Here is a 24,084-nt window from a genome sequence, read left to right as displayed (position 1 = left end):
ATCATTGTCGTTTGAAGGACCTATCTCGCATTGCATGGACAAAAGTAGGGATGCGCTATTAGTAGGATTGTTATTCGGGTTTTCTGTAATTTGCGTTTGGTGGCCGTGCTGACGCTAGTAACTTTTTACATTCTCGTATTATTCCGTAGGCCATTTTTGCCCTCGAGGTCTTACCACATTTGCCCGTCGAATTTGTGGAAATTATTATCATAACTGGTAATATATTTGCGACCACCTGTGTCAGCACAGTTTTTCGTCCTCCACATTGAAGGCGAAAAATAAAATGAACGAATGAATAGAATTCAAATACAGTGAGACCTCGTTAATCCGGACCACTTCGTTTCGTCAAAAAATGTCGGTTTAGCGGGGTATCCGGATTATTGGAAAGTAAAAAATCAATCAATCTTGCAAATGCAGCACAGTTCAAAACGCAGTATGCACCTTACTCCAAGTCTAAGTACCGAGTTTCTGGCTGGACAGCAACTAAAATAAAATTATATTTTTTGTATGATCCGACCCAGTGTCGAACCCCAGAACCACCGTATTAAACACGAATGCTCTAAGCCAGAAGTGACGAACATGCGGCCGCAAATCGGTTTGACAACCGCTCTTGCATGGCGAAGCATTCCGGCGGGACCAGCAGTCTAGAACTTTCTTAGGCCTGTTTCCAATTTTTGCGCAATGCGATATCAAAAGCTGATAGCACGATTGAGTCGCAGCAGTATGTCTTCAATAGATTGCCGCACTCAACCTACGTAATGTACGTATTTTTTTGCGATCGCGGAAGCGTTGTTTATTAGTGTTGATGAACAATTTATTTTTTCGTTTCTAAAATACTGTACAGTATTTCATAGTATGACTAAAAAGCTGTGCGACTTACTCAGCTGTAACTGACAAAGTGGCTTGCCACAACGAATAGGACCGTCACCGCTGCTACAACGTCATTATGCAACGCAACGTAATTATGCGTAGATAATAATCGGCAATTGTTTCGTCAACTAACTACATAGGCTACTGTATTAGGACAATCGTGAATCATTTTCGCTTAACTGTTAATAATCCGGTTTATCGGATTTTATTGCTATTGATTTAGCACATTTGTTCCAAAACTTTTGTGTCGGAGTCGGACAGCGGGGTTTCCGGATTAAAGGGGTAAAATGCATAGGAAGAAATCCGTTCCCGGCAGTTTTGTGTCGGATAGCGGCGATTCCGGTTCATCGGGGTCCGGATTAACGAGGTCCCACTGTATAATGAACATCGACACAAACAAATTCCGAATCTATTCGTATCAGCAAGAAACGACAAAATTTCATCCAAAAGTTGCCACACCTTAGACCTACTTCTATCGCCAATAACTGAGCAAAGCGAAAGCTACGATGCTTACCGTTATAGTTGCAGCACAATAAAAAACATGCTAATGAACAGTTAGCGAGCAGAAAAAAGTGGCTAAACCCAAGGGATTAAAATATGCAAGATTGAAATAATACAATAGTGCAACAAGATGGTAGGTTAGCATGGCCACCAAACCCACAAAATCATTCCTAACTTTAACGAATTTTAGGCCAAACTAACACAAACAATGAAACAACTACACTGTTAGTAGATGTAGGCTAGAGGACATGTTCCGTAACATTCAAAACACGTACAGTATATTAATAGCAGAAATAAATATATAAACTGACATGGTTAGATTAAAATGACAATGAATATCTTAAGTGCACGACAAATGGATGTTTAAAGAAAACCGCACAAAAGAAACTCTATACTAGGGACCGGAATTCCGTTAGTGTGGCCAAGAGAGGGCATAATATTGAGGCCCACAAGTGCACTAAAAGATAGACAGTACGAATCAAACAAAAGTATAATAATGTCATTAGGAAATCATGCCTTTACATTCCCTTCAACTAAAGTATTTGTGATAAACAGTGGATACACCACTAGTGATTAGGATAACTATGCTACAATAACATATTACAATACACAATTACAGAAAAAAGCAATGTCTGAAGTCGATTTGCCCAAAGAACATTTTGTAAAAGATCCCCGATTCAGAACGACCACAACCGGCAACCAAGAAGACCCGATACGACAGCCATATTATAGTAAAAAATGGTTTGATACCAAATTATGGTTTGCCATAGTTAGTATTCCGCTAACTATTCCGCATTTATTGTTTGTTTACTAATTTCTGACAGCCACATGGAAAACTCCCTTCGCATTGCTACATCGTCCATCTCACTGAATATTGCCAAACTTGTTAGACAAAAACAGTGCCAAACTTTAGGCTACATTGAAATGTCGACGTGTAGTAAAAACTTTGTTCAATTTACTATATCTTGGTATGTTTATTGTTCTTATAATTGTAAAAAAGGATAATACGTATTTCTAAGATTAGAATTTTGGTGTGAGTGTTTTAATTAGAAATTAGCAGTAAACACTCAAGTGGCCCGCGCAATCATTCGTAAATCGCAAGTGGCCCTTTGGCCAAAAAGATTGGAAACCCCTGCTCCCAATTCGTCAAAGATTAGCGCATTGGAAAAGTAGAAAGTAAAGCACGGATAAACCATTTGTATGGGGTTGAGGTAATATTTTAATCTCTTGTGGTAAATTGCGAACACGTTCACAAATTACGAACGCATAAGTAAGATGTTTTGCCAAGCCGAAAGGGTCATAATAAGACGTTGGTAGATTTATAAGCGTTCACAAATTGTATGCACGCTGAATTATCGTGAAAAAAAATCACAATTTACAAACGTGTACAGGTGAGCTAATAGTGACCTGTTTCGCCAACACAGCTGATTTTTCACACGATATTTCAGCGAGCATGCAATTTGTAAACGCGTATGTAATTTATCAACACGTTATTGTGACCTTTCGGCCACGTAAAAAATCAAACCTACGCGTTCGTAAATTGCGATTATAAACCTTTCGGGCAGGCAAAATATCTTACTTACGCGTCGTAAATTGTGAACGCGTACGCAATTTGTGAACGTGTTGAAAGAAGTGAATTCTGACACGTAAGGCTAACCAGAGTTTCTGGTATATTTTATTGTATTGCAGTATAGGCTATCCTGGCTAGGTATACCAGTATTAGGCCAGCAACAGCCTGAAATGTGGATCAGCTATTCGACATACGATGTCCATTAGCCTTAGCTCAATTACCACAAGAAATTAAAATACTGTACAGTATTACCATTTCTCCATACGAATGGCTAATCCGTGCATTATCTTGTAGCACCCTTATGGGCTAATCCATCACGAATTGGGTAACTCTTTAATTTAAATCCAACTGGTTTTTGGACTTGACGTGAACGAAAATCTAAAACCTAGGTTCAAGTAGTCTATCTTAGTAAATTGATAAATTCCTATTATACGCTGTTGTACAAACTATACAGTAGTGTTCTTCGCAATACGCTTACAAAGTTACGGCATCCCATTGGATTGGATGTTTAAATCCAAGTCATATCAGGCCAACTAGCTACCTTCACATTTTCACTGGATCACAAAGTAGTTAATATGCTTTCAAGCTGTAACGTGTTTGCAAGACAAAGCTGGAAAACAAAGAAATGCTGCAAAGCACCACCTGGCCAGTATCGTGACAGTGCAAATAAAAAATAACTGCACGCATTTTTTCTGAATTGTCATCCTGACGACATGTTTCCGCTCAGCTCAAAGCGTTAAATGTTAGAGTTAGCACTGCAGCTGTACGCTGTGATAATTAATAATGCTTTACAAAGTACAATACCGTGAATGAAACGTAGAAACTGCCTGCAATAGTTATTTGACATCTTTTTAATGTTCGATGTAGGCCTACTGTACATACAGGTACTATGACACTTTATCGAAAGACACTTTATCGAACGACAGTTAATCGAACCGACAGATGATCGAACCACACTTTATCGAACGACAGTTAATCGAACCGACAGTTGATCTAACGACACTTTATCGAACCGACAGTTGATCGAACGACAAACTTTGACAATAGCTTCAAGCAAGATTTTCGCGTGTTTCTCAAACATTGAGACAATAAGCCATTGTGATGTGCGGTCTTTGTAATGGTGTGCATTAATGGATTGTGATGTATATATCATAAAGTTGACGATTTATATTTTATATCTCTATTTTATATTTGTATCATAAAGTTGACGATTTATATTTTATATCTATATTTTATATTTGTATCATAAAGTTGACGATTTCGCTTGGCGGCCGGCCCGCCATGCGAAATCGTCCGGCCCGAAACATATTAATAAGTTATCACAAGAATACGGCCCGCCGTTTCTTACTGAGTTTCAAACTGCAGTGTTAGCTCTGTTTGAAAAAATTGTGGTATTGTTACGCCATAAATTGCGCCATAAGTATTGTTACGCCATAAGTTGGTATTGTTACGCCATAAGTCGCCACAATGCGTTCAGCAAGCGTGTCTCAATGTCCCATCCGACGCTTCGCAGACTCGTCAAAAAAATAAAGCAGGAACAAGGTTCCAACGAAATTTTTATTGAGCAATTGAGTGCTGGAATTGCTGGCCCACCTCGGAAGAAGCGCTACGACGCTGTCAACCAACGGCTGAAGAGCATAGTCGAAAATTATGACTCAACGAATATTGACATAAAAAGTTATCTTCGAGCAATTGCACACAACTTGTAATTAAATGAATGCGATTGAAATGTGCACTTCGTCAGTTGTCGTTCTTTTAACAGTGCATATCGTCAGTTGTTTCGTTAAATTGTGGTTCTTTTAACCCTATCCTAACCAGGCTCGGTAGGGTTACCATATTTTCGTGGCCAAAATCCGGACACTCTTTAGTGCCCACTAGCGGTTTTTAAAATGAGGTATGAACACATTGTCTGTCTGTGTGAAACTGAGATGTATGTTCCCGGTTTGCAAACTAAACACTATGCTTTCCATTCATTTCTACCCTTTCTGAAGCATGGATGTTTTGCTTGCATTTCATCCGTGAATTGACCTTGACGGTGCGAACAAAACCCGCGCCCCACTTCGAAATCATTAAGCATTAAACAAACGACAATTTCCTTGGAATTCTCATTTGGTCTGCAACAGACTTCTTGTTGAGCTATTTTTTTACTGCTCTCACTGCTTTACAATTTTCTTCAGCGAATATACGCTCTTATCGTCTCAGACATGTTCTAAATTTTGCAATATCGACCAAGATATAAGGCCTTCAGCTACTAGCCCAGCTCCACTCATCCATGTATCATTGTATCCCAAATAGAGCGCTCTATTGTGGTTTATGACGTAACAATGAAATTATTACCCGTAAGGCAACAAAAATTTAAAAAAATTCCGGACATTTGAGCATATTTTAGCATTTCCCCCCGGACGCAGTTTGAACACTAAAATTCCGGACATGTCCGGGGAAATCCGGACGTATGGCAATTGGCAACCCTAGGTGGCCGACCCCGCACACACATTTGCAATCGTTAATTAGTAGAAAACTATACGTCGTAGACTGATGAGATTTTTACAGGTTAGTAGAAACATCATCTGGCTTCCTGTATACCGCGCCCCCGCTGTGCGGAAAACCAGCTGACCGCGAGAAGAGAACGAAAGAGAATAGTTAGTCAAGTTATTGGTGCGTACATGAGTAATACGCTTCAATGCGGAGAGAGAGCAAAATTATGAAAATATGACAATATCTCAAAAATTACAAAATCCAACTTTATCAAACAAACATGGACAGATAGCTTAACATTTTTTATGAAAAGTCACCAAATTTCAATTTTCTACAGCAAACAATGCAACTGTACGCCACGTTTTGCTATGACTGTGTGCGGGAGAAGCAACAGTCGATTCGATCAACTGTCGGTTTGATCAACTGTCGGTTCGATAAAGTGTCGTTTGATCAACTGTCGGTTCGATAAAGTGTCGTTCGATCAACTGTCGGTTCGATAAAGTGTCGTTTCGATTAGCTGTCGTTCGATTAAGTGTCGTTCGATAAACTGTCTTTCGATTAAGTGTCGCGTCACGGTACATACATTGGGCTATACAGTCAGCGACTTAGCATATTCTCTTAAAACATTACGCCTAATCTGTTTGTGGGAACGTTATAGGCCTACGTTGAAGGCAAGCTATGCTGTTTTTCAGAATTTCAAAAAAAATCACTATGTTGCTTATGCAATGAAATCACATTTACGCTATACAATAAGTTAATAACTAAAGACACTCGGACAATAATCAAAACTGGAACATAAAGAAGTTGTATTGTATGCATTTCCACAGCACAAAATCCAGTTTGTGGTGACCAGTTTCAGCAAAACGGTTGATAATAATGCTATCTGTTGACTGGAGATAATAATATACTTGATAACGTGTGTTGATGAACGGTGATATTCAGAGCCAATACGAGCAGCCAGTTTAGCCGGAACGTTGTACAGTATTAGGTTATGAATTTATGATAAAACTTTACGAATACGTCACAATACAGTGCATTGGTTTATGAATGAACCTTCCCGTATGAAATTTGATTGTTCATGCAGGAAAGCAGTCCCATAAATCATATCAACCGTTACATACTGTAACTATTACATTTCCCTTTAGGCAAGTTGTGCTCACTGTTCAGCACTCTCTAAAACAGCACATTCTTGCTTAAGTACTTTGAAGACTTCTCTCGGTTAAAGAATTAAAATTGTGATACGATGATACCATACCATGTTGTTTTTGCCGAATCAAACTTAAAGTTACACTTATAGTTCATGGTTACGTGGTTATAGCTTGGGTGGTTCTGGCTATTATATTCAATGAGTCTCGAATCTATCGGTCGTGAAATCTTTCGCAGCCAAACTTCTCATATTATTAAACTTGTGTTCAACTCGACAAAGTTTGTCCGTATAAATGTTCATTTTATTGATATCGCAATATATTCCAATTCCCCTAAAGACTAAAACAACATCACGAAACAGCAACTTGTACACTAAACAGATGAAGGCGCAAATTAGACTGGGTTGTAGTAGAAGAGTAGTTATATTGGGCGTAACCATTTTGCATTATATGCAGTTAGCTAATATAAGCCAACACAGGTAAACACGTCATAACGAAACACACACAAATGCGACACGAAACGCATCTGTAAACGTTTGACAGGAAATTGTTTGCAGGCCGCTGAGGGATTACCACATACCACAGGAAATTTATATTTTAATAGTAAGTGCAAACAAATGTTAGTAACTGAGGTCCCATAAATTTATTTCATATTTTGCTTAATTGTTGATTTGCATTTTTTCATACCTCTATACGTCATTCGTATATTATAATTTTACATATACTACGTAAGCCAACATATATTTTGAAAGGGAAAGTTGTGTAGAAATTGCAGCTTACTTAGATTACGAGCAGATTAATTATATAGTGCTGTTATATCTAATTTTAGCTTCACGCTATAGAGCAACACATTTGCCAAAGGTCCTTACCCCATTTTTTCTGACCAGGTACTTTGGACAACAATTGAGCAAAAATACACTTATGTATAGGTCATATGCAAAAATGTTCATTAAATTTAAAGTTATACAAGTTAAAGCTACTCTTATTTAGGCACCAGGACCAGGGCAAATAAGACTCGAGTCAAGTCATTTGCTAAAACCAAGCCATATACGAAAAGTAAAAATTTCTACACTTTGATGTGTTGGGAGAAAAAATTGTTTTACCTTAATGTTGAAACTTAATCAACAAGATCTGACCCGAGTCAAACCAAATCATATATGGAATTTCGTAGAATGGGACTCGAGTCAAGTTAATATCTTTGCAAAAAGTGATTCGAGTGATTACGCCTTTGTAAATAAACCTACAATATCATCGAATGATAAAAGTAGATTATATGGCGCAATCTTAGCAGGCTACAATTTATTATATATACATATGCTGTTAGTTTATGTATACTGCCAGTTGGACCTGCTTAATGTGGTGACCAAGCCGCATTTATAGCTTGATTTTATAACATTTTAAATTTGTTTGATATCCTTAGGCTCGAATAACTTGCTGTATTTTCTTTGGGACTTGGCATAGTTTTGAATAAAATGTAGTTTTCCCAGTAAGCTGAATCTAATCAAAACATATCCAGCTAGCAAAATGACAGAGACAGTTAAAACAGCAACTTTAACTTTTGACATCATAGCTTTCATTTCGTCGGTATTTTCATGTTGCACCACTCTTCCTGTTTTCATTTCTATATGTTATGAAAGGGCCCGGTTAAATAGTTATTTATAGAGTTAGATAGTAATTTAAATTTTACGAGTACACGCAGAATGTGCTATATAATAAATGTATTTTAATCTCTGTGTCAAAAGCAGTTTGTTTTGTCTTTTAAACAAGTTTATAAAATGATTTATGAAATATTTTTTAATTTATGACATGTCAAAATTCAACCAATCACCTTTGCAAGAGTGTTGTTTTTGGAGTAACAGATATCCTTCATGACATGAACACAATGGCTTTCCGAATGCGTCCAATGAGCAAATCTGTTCACATTCTCCGTTATTCTGTATGAGTATAACAATGCAACTCAATAACAGCAAAATGATCAGTCGAGTCTCTAATCTTTCCATGCATAAAATCGTGGCGATTTAAAATTTTTATTGCTAAACCTAAAGGTATTTTTCAGTGCTCTTCTGACTTATGTAAAAACTTCTCGGAATTTAAAAAAAGAACAATTTACCAAATTTTGTATTGGTTTTGCAAAATTATTGTGAATTTTTTTACACAAACGCCTAATAAGTGACAGTGTATATGATGTTTCGCTTGTAACCAATATTCGTGTCGTTGTTATGACATCACTCATTACCAGACCAATAAGTGATCGCCCATTATTTTGTTTAATCTTTACTTGAGAGTGATGCAAATTAGTAGCGCGTGATCAGTAGAGTAGAGAATTACAACATGCACTTTCCAGATGCGTAACGAAAAAGTACAGCTTCAGAAACAAGCGAACTGTAATTGCGCTATTGCCATTGAAACCGAGCGGACATATATGATGGAAAACTATATGCGTGTATGTTATATGATTACAAAGCAAGTGGCCTTGCACTTTAATTTTGTAACATATATACATATGCTTGCCTGTACTCTATTAAGTATAGTATAACTAGGTTTGTCGGAAAAAAGTCTTACTTTTCCACATTGAGTTGAAAATGAATCAATTTTAATTGGTCCAATGGTGACCGAATGCGTTTTGGCAGCCTGAGCTGATCGTTTTCGTCGAATATATGTTTCGGAGGTTCCATTACATTCCTTCACAAAAAATACAAAATTGAAATTATTGTTTTTATTTCCGTAAAAGACATATATTTCAATGTTGTGAAATCTCAAATATTTCAGTGTTACAATAATCCATTATTTTTGTTGTCGCAATCGGGCTCAGCGATACATTTGAACCCGATGCTGTCAGTATTACCTTTTGAGCACAGGTATCGTTTAGAACAGAATCGCAAACAGACACCTTGCAATGCAAGTATATAAACTGGCTATTTGCAGTTGAATCTACCCATGTGAAAGAAGGGAAAGCAAATCGCACTTGTGTTGAATAGTAATTTTCATAAAGTATAATGTTTTCGGACGTGGGACATCTGGGAAAAGAAATTTACTCATTCTTGCAAAATTAATTCCAATGTAGCACATTGCATAAAGTAACAAACGGGACAAACGATTTTTTAAATGTACCTCAGTGATATAATCAATACCGTACACGATGTTTGCAGCTCAATGTTGTAAGCAAATACATGTTAGTTATATTACTTTACAGCGATTAGTAAAGCACAAATTTATTAAGTATTGTACTGCAGATAAGACCAATCTTATGATATGCGCTATACCTACCCCCCAGTAAGAAGAAGCACTCTTTTTGCGTTGTTTCTATGGCTTGTAGGAGTTGCCCAGCATTTTCTTCCCTGTGCATGAAAAATAATTTGGCAAAAGTTGGGTAAAAATTGTTATGTATCAGAATAATTAGATACCTCCGTCCTCCTTGAAAATATATTGGAGTAAAACCAGGTTAAACCCTGGGGATAAAACCGCAACCTTTTGCCATTAAAATAATCCGTATGTAACAGCAATTCCCTACAAATATGCAAACCTGAAGAACAAGAAAGTTTGCTTTTCCATTTGTAAAAGTTAAACCAACGTATACGTGTGAAGGAACAGTAACAGACAAATCTTCTACGGCCAAAGAAGCGTATGTTGAATCTTTGTAGAGAGCCATAGCCACTGCTAAAGATGAAGTCGGAAGTTTTTTCACAGTCAGTGATGTAGAACTGTTTAAGTAAGCGAAGTGTTAAAACAAACTTTTCAAAAAATCTTTTAAGATAAATGCAAAACATAAATATGCAACCCTTGCTATTTGGACAATTTTAAAGAAATCATGGAATAGGAAATATTGGATGCAAAATATATTTCATGTCGCGGATATTATTTCATAAATTTCATATATAGGCCTATTGCATTTTCTAAGGAAATTAGAACATTGAACGAAAAAATTTTGAAACACCGGTAAATTAATTCGCTTGCACTTACTTGGTAAATGTAATACCTAATGGCATTGCAATATCAAAATTCAAAACATATATGCAGGAAAATCTGAATTCAACATCATATCCTCTGTCAATACCGATCGACACAAATGGGTTTAGATACGTCCGAATGGCATATTGATATTCAAGATGTGTGCTATTTCTCTGCAAACAATCAACAACAACTGTATATCACACAACAACAATCAATAAAAAGTAAAACAAAAAATCTAAAGGTAACAGTTGGGTGGATAAGTTAGGTAGTAAAATTTAGCCCAGTTTATAAATTTATTTACGATACGAATTATTCGATGTGTTCGTGCAGTAACAAAGTAGTATGAAAGCCACAAACAACAACTAATCATTGTTTGAGTTAAGTACTAATATCAAAAAAGATAATTGCGAAAGTTAAAAACGTCAAGTTGATGTTGATACATCATGGAATAATAACATCAGAGGCAGGCGGCTACTTATTCAACTCGAGAAGTTGTAGCTACTGGTTACCTGCTTACTTATTCAGTTATTTATTCGCAGTTCAAGAAAGTTACTGTAACTGTTGAATTATTTGCTACCTGTTATAACAACTATGATTTTAAAAAAAATTGTACAATTTAATATAAATTTAAATAAATTTATTATATAAAATTTGCGACCTTTTAAATAAATCCGTACCAATGAAAAAAAAATAACAGCTTTTAAAAGATTGGTATAAAATGAAAAAATTTTTAATTAATTTATATAAAACCAAATAACTTTGATAAAAACTAAAATAAGTTAACTTGCTTTATTTTAAATTTTTTAAGAACATTTTGATTTTTACCAAATATTTTATACGATGATTTAAATATGCACATAGATTTATTTAAAAAGTTTTTGTTTAAGTGTAATTCAATGTTAATAAAGAATATCTGGTTTGGGTCTTATATAAATTTATTAAATATTAATTGAGTTCGTGTTAAACTATTTAAAATTTTTCAAAATTTATTGGTATTTTAAAATTTGTTTTTAATTATCATGAACCTAAATGAATTTTTTTGAATTTGTTACATTTTTAAATTTGTATAAATTTATTTCATATTAAAGGTTGTACAGCAGGTAGCAAGTTACCAGAACAATTTGATTTTTACACACGCTAAATTTTATCAACGAATACAAAGAAGGTAAAAACAAAATAACTAAAGCTGAACAAATGATCAAAGGAATACAATTTTCAAAAATTTTATCCTGTGATCCGGTCTCGAACACGGATCCGACGTAAAACATTTTATAGTACGGTATTCCACAACGTATAAGAGATATTGAGAAAAATGTATTCTGGCATAATAGATGCTGCAGCAAGGCGTAACTTGTAGTTAATGAAGCAGTCAAACTATACAGCTCCACGGAGCAAAAGATTCAGTAATGCAAAATATATTCAGCGCGACAAAGTTCATACCAACGTTTGAAACGCAGCCGTAGCCGTCATCAATCATACTTACTGCAATGACAGGAGAGCAATCAGAAATATTAATGTAAAAAACCACATCGTAGCCGTTTTCAGAGGTTCGCGTTTGTAAACGTGGAATGCATTGAGGATCAACCATGTCATAGGTTATTGTGGTGATACTTGCATTTGCCAAAACAAGAGTTGAAGTGGCGTTGTGACCAAGTGCTTGCAAAGAACAATCTAGCAATCTTAATAAATATTAATTTAAAATTTGTAAAAGCATTTACGCATGCATTAGGCTACACAGTTGTTATTATTTATATATAATTATATATTAATGTATCACCAGCAAAGTGGTAACCAAAAGTATTTTTATGCATTTTCACAAAAACTAAATGAACTATGAATGTAATATTTTCACAATTAATAATATTGCCCTTTAAACGTCTACAACCTCGTCAAGAAACGCGTCTGGGGGTAACATACATCATGCGGTGTTATCTTATACAGTATATAGGGCATTGTATCAAGTTTTCCATTTTCGGCAATGTTACCTTGCTTCGATAAACCTGGAGCCACAAGATATCCGTAGATCAACAAAGCTTAGAATAGTAGATGCCGACAATGAACTTGGAAGAGTAGTTGCAGTACACGCTGAAAAGGAAACGACCATAAAATGTCATAAAACAGAATTATAGGAATATTTGAAAACCTTATGTCGAAAAAGCTAACCTTAAATTTACTATTGCTTGACCATATGTGTCAAAAAGTGAATAAATTATTTTTAAACTCTCAGAACCGTATTGACTATACCTTAACCTCGGCATTTATACTACATCACATTTGTTTTCATTAGAACATCACTTTGACATGAACGCGGCAAATCAAACAAGTCTGTTACAGCAAATAATAGTAATAGTATAATAACAATAATAATACTGACTACATATATGTCTTGATTAACCAACCTCTTGTAATGGCCAATGAGGTATTAGAAAAATTCGCAATGACGAAAAAACAAACAAGGACAAACTTAGACATCACTGTAAAATAATTCCTTTCGAAAGGTTGTTTGCATTAGTTTGAGCACTGTTCCAGATGTAACATATTTCCGTAGGTTATCTGAAATTAAACGTTCACGCTAATACTGTATATCTATTCTATACATATCCAAAAACTTTGTTCAGGATTGCACATTGTCGCATTGTTATAAGTCAAATATCTGCTCCAAAACTTTAATAGAAGCATGTTAATTTTTTCTGTAACAATGAATTTTAGCCCATGCTAACAGTGTTTTGAAAAACAGGTTTTTTCGTTTATGCCATCAATTTTGTACTTAGCCGTGCTTTTATGTTGTATCTGCGTCTACTCCTGAATATAAGCTACTGTGTTTTATTCTGTTAGAAGATTTTCTCATTTGCTGTGCTCATGCCTCTCATACATTTTTATAACCTGATTTACATTATATCCGAATGCGAAAAATCTCATACATTACAAGTGTTGTTAGTAAGTGTCCTACTTACACATTTGTGACAATTTCATGAATTTTATTACTCCAAAACCTAAGCGAAAATTCTCATCTTATCTGAAAATATCCGATTTATCGATAAATTTCGTTTTTGCAGCGCTACTTTTTGTGTTGCGATGTTATTCTGGTGCATCTTTATGCAGGTGGTACCTGTGCACTAACGGGGCTATTTTTTTTGTCAAAACTGCGTTGCATAGGGCCTATAGGTATTTGGTTTTAGAGTGCTATATTTTGGTAAAATTGTTTACTGACTGCTTCCGATCTAATTGTTTACCATATATTGATGCATAATTATGATTCATACAGGGCATGGCGCTTTGCTATTATAGATACAGATAAAGTTTTGCTATTTAAATTTTAAAAGTACTTGAACACACATCAAAACACAGGAAAAGTCAGTAAAAAAGATTAAAAACTGCAATTAGTACCTACATACGGTACAAAGGACGAATTAAAAATCGCTTTCAAAGAAAGTTTAATTTCTTTTGCCTAAAAATTGCTTAAGATCGTCCCCGTATGAATTAGGTTAATTAACTTACACTTACCTATATACGGTAAATTTAATAAGATGCTCGAAAAGCCTTTTTTAAAATGTTGTTAACAGTAAGTACATTTCCATCAGGGCATAAAACATAACAAATTCGACTACCAGTCGAACTTTCTCATTTTCGGCAGAAAGAAAAATGCCTGTGAGCTTTTTTATGCAGTTCGGCAACGCGACCAACATTTAACAACACAACACGCATCTGATATGCGTATTGCTGGATAAGATTTAGTTTACTGTAGATTGATGTTAATTCTTATTCGCATACCTTAGTCAAAGGTTTAGCATTTCGAAACAAAAATGATATTGTTTTAATAACAGCATAACTTTCTAAACAACATATCCCTAAAAAGTTTGGACATTAAGAAAATTAAAGCTATGGCTCCACCAGTAGCAATTTAAAGTTATCACTTTCAATTTTTTTCCGTAAATTTCTAGCGGAGCTGAACTGTATACAGTTACACCAGTTTTGAGCTGTGCCGTAAACATTGCTCTATTTAAGTAATACTACAAATTTACGTTAGTCATTGAATTACTTTTGTTGTAGAATAAATTTGAATGTGACTTGCTTTAAGTACATAAAGTGAGTGGTGATGCCATGGTGAGCTACCATCATCGTCATGCATTTCAAAGCACAGGGGCAAACGCACAAGGGTAATGAACGGAATTGCACCCTTAGGCCTACCTTTTTACATTTGAGTATCGGACAAGTAGGCTATACGTATATTATACAGGCTACCTTTTTCACACAATTAAACCTGTTCACATTGAGTACAAACCCATTAAGATGTCTGCTCCCTTTCAAAATCTTTGTCACATAAACTTAATTTTTGTCGACAAAAATGATCATATATGATTAGAGTGCAATTCATCGTTACATCATATTCGGATGTTTTCCAAAATCCAAGATAGTATTGAATGCCTCAAACTGATGCAATTCCATGAAACAATAATTTTAACCTTTTAACCAGTCAGATCATTAGATCTAGTTATAACGTCACAGAAATAGAATAGCCAGCAGGACAAAAGGGAAATCAATACTTTTGTAAAAAGCGTAAAATCCCAGAAATTATTTGTTTACTTTTTACCGTTTACTTCTCAAACCACAAACTACTTCAAAAGTACTTCTACACCACGATACCTTGTTTAAAACCCAGCAAACTATTCTTATGCTTCAAGTGGCTAGCCCAGCGGTTCTTAACCTTTTTCATCTGTTTTCCCATTTACGCCAACTACCAAACCCAAATTTACCCCCTTTGGTTTTTTAACAGTTTTTTTTGGCTAGAGCCTAACAACATCTCACTTCTAAACATAATTGAATGTAACCAACCAAACACATCAATTTAACAAGTTCGTTATGATCAAATCATTACATATCTGATACGTACCACAATTGCAAAGTCTATGCAGCTTGGAAGCATAATATATAATAGGCTACACCAATTTTCTGAACATCTATTCAAATGTAACTTGGCCATACCTCTTTGGGCGTATGACGCGATTGGGCAGAGGTAACAATGCAAAATGTGTATGAAACAGTAACCTGCAGCGTATAATATACTTTCTTTTACAACGAAACTTCTTTTCTGAGTATGATTTTTGTGTACAAAAGATAAATAGGTTAATTATTTCCCACCTAAACTTGCAAAATATCCCACCGGTTAAGAACCGCTGGGCTAGCTATTATTAGGATATATGAAGAATACAACTTTTCCGAAGAAAATTAAGAGATACACAAATTTTAATTAATTTACATAATTTATTCTTCATTTTACTATTAAAATCGCCATATGTGAATGGTTGATCTGACCTAGAAAAAATAATTTGTCGGCTCGATAGCCGTGTTCGATCAATAGCCAGGGGCGCTACCGTTGTGATATACATGGGCATTAACGAGTAATGACAATTGCGCCTGTGGCTCAGTAGATCAAGTGAACTTCTCTAAATTTCATATAAAAATTTAAAAAAAAACGAAACAAATAAAAAATCTTTGACAATCGGAACTTGCACTGCAATAAGTTCAGTAATCGGGACTCGAGCGATGAAAAATTATCGCAGGGTTTTTATATCGTTGATTAAAGCCTTGCAAAGACTTTGCTCAGTCCAAGAATAAAATATTATAATTTTTTATAATAACATGTAATAGCATAATTTATAATTATAATTTATAATACATATTTATATAATAATATCATAATTATAAATTATTATACTATATTTATACTATATAATTGTTATACTATAGTTTTGAAATAATTTTTTACCGTAGCAACATAGGGAAAGTCCCTGTAGTAATTTCTTTATTTTGTTGGAGAGTGACTTCTACACCCACCGTGTGTGGATCACGCAGCCTGTTGTCAAAGGTAGGCGGTTCGGAAAAGGCCATGCAAAAAGTTTATTTTAGCCAAGTTAGGCGGTTAGGTTAGAAGAATTGGAATGCAAATGTTGATTTTAGCTATTTGAAGTTTTATTGGAGTTAGATTTAGGTTTCTATGTTACAACATTTAAGTTACGTTAACAAGAAGCTGTGAAAAATAGCTTCAAACCCACGATTTCTTCAGGTGTCATAGGCCCTAGTAGCAGCCCTTTTGCTCGAAGCTATTTTTTTAAAGTTTCCTGTTAACCTACCTATAATCTTATAACATAATAATCTAAACCTTACCTAAATCTAGCTCCAATAAAACCTCAAATAGCTAGAATCAACATTTGCATACTTATTCTTCTAATCTAATCGCCTAACTGTAACAGCAGGCTGCGCGATCTACTTACAGAGAAATAGTAATTTAAGTTTACTGGATGCGTAACATAGCATAGCAATAAGACTGTAGCATAAATTTTATACATAGTTTATGGCTATAGATTGTGTGAAAAGATGTTTTCCGGTTGGTTATCATTTTTAAGATATTACACAATTTTTTGTATCATTATCTACATGCAGTTTATTGTCGTAAAGGTTAACCTTCAGTTCATCAGCTTTGCCAGTAGTTCGAGTTTATATCACTTATCTGGACAGGCCGTTTGGCTGATATGGCCGTTTTCAGCAAGATTGTGTGCAACTGATTGGTAAACAACTAAAAATGACAAGCGCAGGTGCACAAAAATGCTGGGATGCACTTGAAGTGCATACTTAGATATGTAATTACAGTATATGCAGAGTTGGAGTAATTCAAGCTCTATTGAGATTAAAATTGAGTGAACAAAAGTTTTGTTTAACTCTTTAACAGTAAAATTGTGCACCTAAATTGGAGCATATAAACTACAACATTCAGTGCACCTATGTCAAACTCTGCAGTCTAACTACCTATTATATCATCCATCTTCTACGTAAAATTGGTATGAATACACACATTACACTCTCTATGGTTTTTTTTGTAGGAAAAGCAGTAAATGTATAAACAAAGTATCAAAGATCGCTGGACCAGGTACACATCTGAGGGAATGTTTTTCAACATGTGTTTTCATTGTGGGTCTGTTTTCTGCAAACATGCATGGAGCACCAATAGCAGTCTGATAAAACAAGGCTGACCAGGTATCTTTGTTATTACATTTCCACTGACCTTTTATTTAGGTGATATTGCTCACCCTGCAACGGTTTGGTTATTTGGCAAGTTGTCGAAGAGGTAAAAAATTTTAAAGCCTAATTTGTCCTACTTAAATTTTGAATTTCGTAGCTCCACTTTCTTTGCATAAGCAAGCTGTTCACCACTGACAATAAAACCTCCAAGCAGTAGCCTTTTTGTTTATATGCAAAGTGTATGGCTGCTCACCTTAATTTAATTAATTATCTTTCCTTGTTATTTTGCCTTAAAAATCCCTACTTTTCTCTGAAGTCAGCCTCAGTAAACTAAGACATACTTGCAGCTGAAGCACTCAAAATTTTCAAAATTCTTTATCCAGACATGTCTGATATAAGTGTCCCTTCAATCAAAATGTATGGCAATTGTGGTTTGTGATGGTGTAACCAATATAGAATTCTTTTAAAGTGTAGGGAAGTGTTGTTACTTTGTTGATTTAGTCTGGATAAAGTTTTAAAACTTCCAGTTTTAATGTCTGTTAAGTGCACCATATTGTAAGAGTGTCATTGGCAAGCACACATATGTTACTATGTAATGGCAATATTTTCTAACAATTCAGCTTGTTCGGTCATAAACCTTTTTTGGCCCTTGTTATGAGTTGGATTGCCAAAGTCCAAACCCATCAGTGTTTGATCTGCATGTGTTGATTTGTTTTGAAAGGCATGCACACATTATATTTTTACATTCAGGTATACTTATTAGCAGTTCATTCTTCATCTACACTAATGCTTGTGGGGTCTCTCTAGCTGTATAGTGCTGTGATATGTGATAAGTTAATGACCCTCTAAATTTAAAGTTAAAATCCTGCACTAAACTATGACTTGCATATAATACTGGTACAATATGTATCAGAAGTGAGCAATAGGTACTCTGAAAGTACCGACTGGTACCGGTACTTCGCAGAAAATGTACCGACGGTTCCGCTATTCAGTCTATTTCAAAAAAGTAGTTTGGTACTTTGCCGGTAATTGGTACCGGTATTTTTTGTACAACGGATCATGTTGCAAGTGCAAGTTTTGTCAATTTTATGACCCCGCTAAAGGTTAGTTCAGATTTAAAAATATGTGAACTCACTCTTTGCGACTTTATTAGACATTTCTAAAAATTGTTGGCACTACCTTATTAAAAAGAAGTTTCAAAAAACATACTTCTCAAAACCTTTAAGTAATTATTTTAAAAGTACCGAGTACCGGGACCGACTTATATTTCTTGAAAAAAATAATTTAGTACAAGGATTTGTTACTATAATACCATGGTACTGCTCCTCTGAATATGTTTAATAATAGATTTTTCATCATAACAAAGATGTTATGTGTGTTTTCTTATCAGAATTTAAATATACACCATTTTCAAATATCAATTCTAGCAAAATGGCGTAACTCTACTTCCTGGAAGACTGTGTATTTATAAAGCTATGAGTAATACGTTAAACTAATGTAAAATAATTTTACAGGCAATACAAAATCAACAGGTAACTTGGTATGGCAGCCTATGGATACTTTATTATGACATGATCTGAAAGTTTTTTATCTCAAGATAAATAACGAGTGCTACACATGTTCTGGGGCAGAGATTCAAGGTACCATTAGTTGTTTACAAAAAAATGCTCATAAAACTTATATTTTGGTTTACCACACTTTTCTGTTTTATTGTTCTAAAGAAAACTAATCATGGATAACAATTCGTACAATCATATTGACTGTTGTAATGAATTTGACCAACATTGACTCTGTGCTTGAACTGATGATACTTGTAAATGGCAACTTTGTTGCCTTAGGCTATGTGTTAAACCTGTTCTGCAGCTACCAAGTCAGTGAAGTCTTCCTGTCTACACACCACGGCTCTTTACTTTTCATGGCTGGCAATGTGTTTGGAGATCACATGAGAAAGGTAACGTATAGAGTTATGGTAACAGATAACTTTTGTTTGCAACTATTACAAACCGGACGATAGATTTTTAAATAGAAGCTACTTATAAAGCACTATGTTTCAGAATTGAAATAGTTCTTTATCCTTCAGGATATGTTGTCTAAATCGTCCAATGGCAAAGACAAAGTCTTCAAGAAAGACTTGCTACAACAGAGCTGGGTGCAGCAGACATATTTATATTTAAAATGGAGAACCGGGATTGTACTGTTCTGTACCATAGTGATTTTACTATCTGCATTCAAACTATACAATCTGTGTGCAAGACATAATGCTGAAGTCTTTATCACTCCCACATCTACTGCGCAACACGCAACAAGTGAAACATCATATGCAATTATGCTGGATGCTGGAAGTACTGGGTCAAGAATTCATGTTTACAAATTCTTCTGGGAAGATAGGTCAGGAACTCCTATATTAAAAGAAGAATTATTTGAGCAGGTAATTGTTAGGTATTTACTAAGCCTTATAAACATACAGTGGTTACTGGATTATTTTCTGTGGATTATAGCTAATACTTTGGATCGAGATCGAGAATAATCTTTTCTAATTAATTATTGGTATTCAAACAAACATTGTGGAAACTCATTCGAAGCCAGTAAGGCTGTTTTTAATGTAAAAACTGATTTTTCTTTTTGCAGTAATTTTTTTGCGATTTCAGGTTAAACCTGGACTTTCATCATATGCTAATGAACCGACGGAAGGTGCAGCAAGCATTGAACGACTTCTTCAAATTGCACAGGATAGGATACCATCAGAAGTGTATGTAACTTGTCATATTGTTTCAAGTTGGCCTTAAATACTTCTTAATTTGATTGACTGATCTTTATTACGGTTAGTATATACAAAGTTTTCATTTTAAAATAAAACCTCATACATTGTCACGGTGATTCTTATACAAGTCACTATTTATTTTTAGTTGGGGAAATACTCCACTTGCTCTTAAAGCAACTGCTGGTTTACGTCTTCTGCCAAAAGAACAATCAAAAGGTTTATTAAATGAAGTCCAAAATTTGTTCAATGAATACCCATTTCAGCTTCCTTCCAATCCAGTTTCAATAATGGATGGTGTGGATGAAGGTGCATTCGGCTGGACCAGCGTCAATTACTTGCTTGATCATTTCTATGGATCAAACCAATTTTCTGTTGGAACAATAGATCTTGGAGGTGGCCATTGAGAAATTAAATTCATTTAAGAAATGGCACTTATTTTTAGCAATGCAACCTTACTTCAGCTCATCACACTAGATTTTCATTTTATCCTGAAGTTGATAATGTATAGGTAATATTGTATTCGAGTTTGCCGAAATCATGTATTTGGGTAATATTGATCGAATTCATATGAGTTTTGGTTTGTGTTAGTCCATCCCACTTTTACGTAATTGTTACCAATGTGTAGAACTACGTAAAATACATTTTTCTGCTCTTTGTCTATAGCTATACAATGCAGACATGATTTTCTATTCATCACAAACAGGCGGGTCAATGCAAATCACATTCGCACCTCATCTGCGAGATACCATAGACAATTCACTTCCAGAGAATATCAATACGGTTTCGATATTTGGAAATCAGATGGTATTGTACACTCGTAGTTATCTTGGACTGGGCCTAATGTCAGCGAGAGAAGCTGTTTTGCATCAATCAGGAACATCATATCCAGTAACTACAGCTTGTACTCCACCAGGGTATACATTTGAGTGGACAAACGGAGATAACACGTAAGAGTTGGCATTGCAATTGCCTTATTGTCTTATTAATGCAATTGTCTTATTAATTATCAACCTTGACAATTTCAAGTTGTCCACTATTTACTTACAGTTTTAAGTGCCACTTTTTATCAGGAGTTTTTTGTAGATATACTATTGAAGGAATGGAAGATGCGAATGGGGAAAGATACGAGTGGTGCTATCAATCAACTCAAAAAATTATTCTGGACAAAATTTCTTCACCACCTGAAATTAAGCACTATCCTTTTTATGTATTTTCCTACTTCTTTGATCGAGCTGTTGAAATGAACATGGTTGATGAAGAGGAAGGTGGTATTTTAACAGTGGCACAGTACATTGATGCTGCACACTTAGCTTGTTCAGATGATTCTTTCAACAATGAAAAACCCTTCATGTGTATGGACATGTGCTTGATAGTAACTTTCCTTCGTAATGGTTTTGGGTTTGACACTGACACCCAGTTAATAACAAAAAGCAAAATTGCAAATAAAGAAACAAGTTGGGCATTGGGTGCTAGTTTTTCATTACTTTAAAAGTGTAAAGTTTCACAGAATTTGCACACCGATTTGAATGAATTAGACAAAATTAATTTTCTTATTTTTTGCCAACATTACTCGTCTATTTAATTTTATAAAGCTATCACATAATAAGGCATAATCACATAATAATAATAATATTTTGTATAAACTGTAGTATTACATCAAGTGTAGCACACCACAAGATTAATATTGTTTGAGCTTCATAACGAAAATTTCAGATGGTGCGATAAGACTCTTGAAGCCCTGGTAAGTATAATGTGATTGCAATTTAGACGCAAATGTATGTTCGCATTTCTGTGTCCAACGTGTTTTTTGGCATGTGCTTGTATTTTGGAACTGAAAATTATTTCGTCTTAATAAGCGTAAGGTTTTACCAAGTATGAAGTTATTATTTTTATTTTGTATTTTACACCTTTAGCACAAGAATTTCAATAATTCCGTTAGTGATATGGGCTGCCTCCTAATTGTTCTTTGTTATTGTATTTATTCATTTTAGGATATGAATATTTTTATCTGATTTGAAAACAATGTGCATTGACAAGTTAAGGAAAGTAATCAAACCTCTTTCTGTTTTCCGCTTCACATAGGCTACTTTTAAATAAAATAATTTTACGTTGTAATGACTTGATGAGTGTTACTCCATATTTTGGGTTAATAGATGTCATTTTTGTGTGTGGCAGTAGTTGGTGTTACAGTGACTTGACGACCTTTCCAACCTGGAAGTGGCGAGGCATTAATCACACTTAAGCCTGTTCAGTGGACCTGGTGAACAGTTCTAAATTCGGGCAATACGATTAAAAAAACAAAAATTGTTTGACAATCGGAACTTGCACAAAAGCTGTAGCTCTGTTTAGCCGAAGCTGGAGAAATCATCACCGGGTTTAATTCGTGCAAGGACTTCCCAGATCCGAGTATTAAAATTATCAAATCATACTAACTAACTTCAGGAACAATGCCGCTAATAGATAATGGACAACGGCGGCAAGTGGTGTTTCTATTTCTGTTATAACAACACCTCTTTCGAAGAAGAATCCCGATCTTAATACTTAACACAGAATAATCCAACTTCCTTAACCTAATAAACATCCTAAGTAAACTTTTTCGGTAGACTCTTGTAAAAGAAAGTAATCAAGTAAAGAAAGAAGAAAGTAAAAGAAAGTAATCAAGTAAAGAAAGAAGAAAGTAAAAGAAAGTAATCAACAAAAGAATTTGAATTAAACGAGAAAACGAAAAGGTTAAAGTCGTAGCTGTTAATGCCACACAATCGTGCCAGTTTGGCCACTTCTCTTTAAAAAATCCGCATTCTACACATTTTTATACGTACTGCTTATTGCCCAAATTAGTGTATGAGCTTCTTATATAAACGCGTGTGTCTGTGCAGAGTTTTATTCAGTTTGGTTTACTTTCATTCAATACGAGTTTTATCAAGCTTTCTCATTTTGCTGGCAACGGCGGTTTTCTTGCAGTGCCTGTCGGGGGGAGCACGGAACTGTTATTGAAGTGAAGTGAAGTCAGATCATGTCGGAGTCAGGACAGGGTTATCTCTCTCTCTCTCTCTCCTGCGGCCATAGGCGATGCCTGTTAAGCGTCTTCCAAGTCGCTTCTCAGTTTGCACCTTTGGCAATTACAGTTTGCAATTGGACATGCCTGTCAGTCGCTAAATGCAGTAAAAAAAGTTTACCGCCAATAATGTTACATATAAATGCAATCGTTTGCTCCATATTTGGTTTCTAAAATTTGTATGGGTTTATGTCAATTCCAAATTGTCAAACGAAAACTTGAAGAAACGATGTTATTGTAGCTACTCCCTTACCGCTACTACTGTAAAAAGATACCACATATGCAACGTCTACTCTATTCAATGGTAGCCCATATAAAACGTCTATCTCTTTAACTCCCATTCATCTAAGGAGGTGCAAGATGGCCCCATCTCCTTATTGTAGGCTATTTAGCGATGGGCAGTTGCGTCCAATCACAACATTATTATCAGCATGTATTGGCTACGATTTCAAATAATGTTATACCAATAAAACAAAATTAACCACAGATATGCACGCCTCAAGCACTTATGAACGAGGTTTCATAACGGTATAAAATCTTTGATTGTATTATGTTATATGTTGCTCTTCTACAGTATTTTTTACCGAAAGGCTCTTTCGGTGTGCTTTGTGTCACTATCAACACTGGGTTTGATTGTGTACACATGGTGGGAACTGGGGAAATCTGCCGTAAAGACATTTGGCCCCCTTGGCAGCAGCTTCGCTGTGTTCTGGTTTCACTTCCATCTGGACCGCAAACT

The 24,084-nt window shown here is 35.1% G+C and overlaps 2 protein-coding genes across 4 annotated transcripts; one reads left to right on the top strand and one right to left on the bottom strand.

Moving 5' to 3' along the window:
* Positions 1-6,849: 6,849 nt before the first annotated feature.
* On the bottom strand, positions 6,850-13,823 carry LOC143463126 (uromodulin-like). The gene is made up of 10 exons (XM_076961506.1): positions 12,912-13,823; positions 12,498-12,597; positions 11,996-12,191; positions 10,522-10,682; positions 10,085-10,262; positions 9,829-9,899; positions 9,407-9,578; positions 9,124-9,243; positions 8,390-8,495; positions 6,850-8,182 (listed from the first exon to the last, which is right to left on the bottom strand). The coding sequence occupies exons 1-10, from the start codon at positions 12,982-12,984 to the stop codon at positions 7,959-7,961; spliced, it is 1,401 nt and encodes a 466-aa protein (XP_076817621.1). The 5' UTR covers positions 12,985-13,823; the 3' UTR covers positions 6,850-7,958.
* A 2,925-nt stretch (positions 13,824-16,748) lies between these two features.
* LOC143462704 (ectonucleoside triphosphate diphosphohydrolase 5-like) lies at positions 16,749-22,408 on the top strand. 3 transcript variants are annotated; one of them, XM_076960956.1, is made up of 8 exons: positions 16,749-17,105; positions 17,391-17,544; positions 19,044-19,480; positions 19,610-19,957; positions 20,178-20,278; positions 20,436-20,683; positions 20,994-21,237; positions 21,374-22,408. In XM_076960956.1, the coding sequence occupies exons 3-8, from the start codon at positions 19,298-19,300 to the stop codon at positions 21,777-21,779; spliced, it is 1,530 nt and encodes a 509-aa protein (XP_076817071.1). In that variant the 5' UTR covers positions 16,749-17,105; positions 17,391-17,544; positions 19,044-19,297; the 3' UTR covers positions 21,780-22,408. The 3 variants fall into 3 exon arrangements, with proteins under 3 accessions (XP_076817071.1, XP_076817070.1, XP_076817072.1); XM_076960957.1 differs by having other exon boundaries at positions 16,762-17,544; positions 19,044-19,169; positions 19,393-19,480; XM_076960955.1 differs by having other exon boundaries at positions 16,749-17,544.
* Positions 22,409-24,084: the final 1,676 nt, after the last annotated feature.

The sequence above is a fragment of the Clavelina lepadiformis genome, chromosome 6 (genome assembly GCF_947623445.1).
Source record: "Clavelina lepadiformis chromosome 6, kaClaLepa1.1, whole genome shotgun sequence".
NCBI lineage: Eukaryota > Metazoa > Chordata > Ascidiacea > Aplousobranchia > Clavelinidae > Clavelina > Clavelina lepadiformis.
The sequence above is the reverse complement of the archived record's forward strand: the minus strand, read 5'-3'. Positions and strand labels throughout refer to the sequence as shown.

Excerpts from the sequence above, each read along its gene's own strand:
- LOC143463126 (XM_076961506.1), bottom strand. The coding sequence starts at position 12,984 with ATGTCTAAGTTTGTCCTTGTTTGTTTTTTCGTCATTGCGAATTTTTCT. Across the intron at positions 12,192-12,497 it reads TCCAGGTTTATCGAAGCAAG|ATTGCTAGATTGTTCTTTGC; the intron begins GTAACATTGCCG and ends ATATTTATTAAG. Across the intron at positions 9,900-10,084 it reads CAAACTTTCTTGTTCTTCAG|GGAAGAAAATGCTGGGCAAC; the intron begins GTTTGCATATTT and ends TTTCATGCACAG.
- LOC143462704 (XM_076960956.1), top strand. The coding sequence starts at position 19,298 with ATGAATTTGACCAACATTGACTCTGTGCTTGAACTGATGATACTTGTA. Across the intron at positions 20,279-20,435 it reads GATAGGATACCATCAGAAGT|TTGGGGAAATACTCCACTTG; the intron begins GTATGTAACTTG and ends ATTTATTTTTAG. Across the intron at positions 20,684-20,993 it reads TGGAACAATAGATCTTGGAG|GCGGGTCAATGCAAATCACA; the intron begins GTGGCCATTGAG and ends CATCACAAACAG.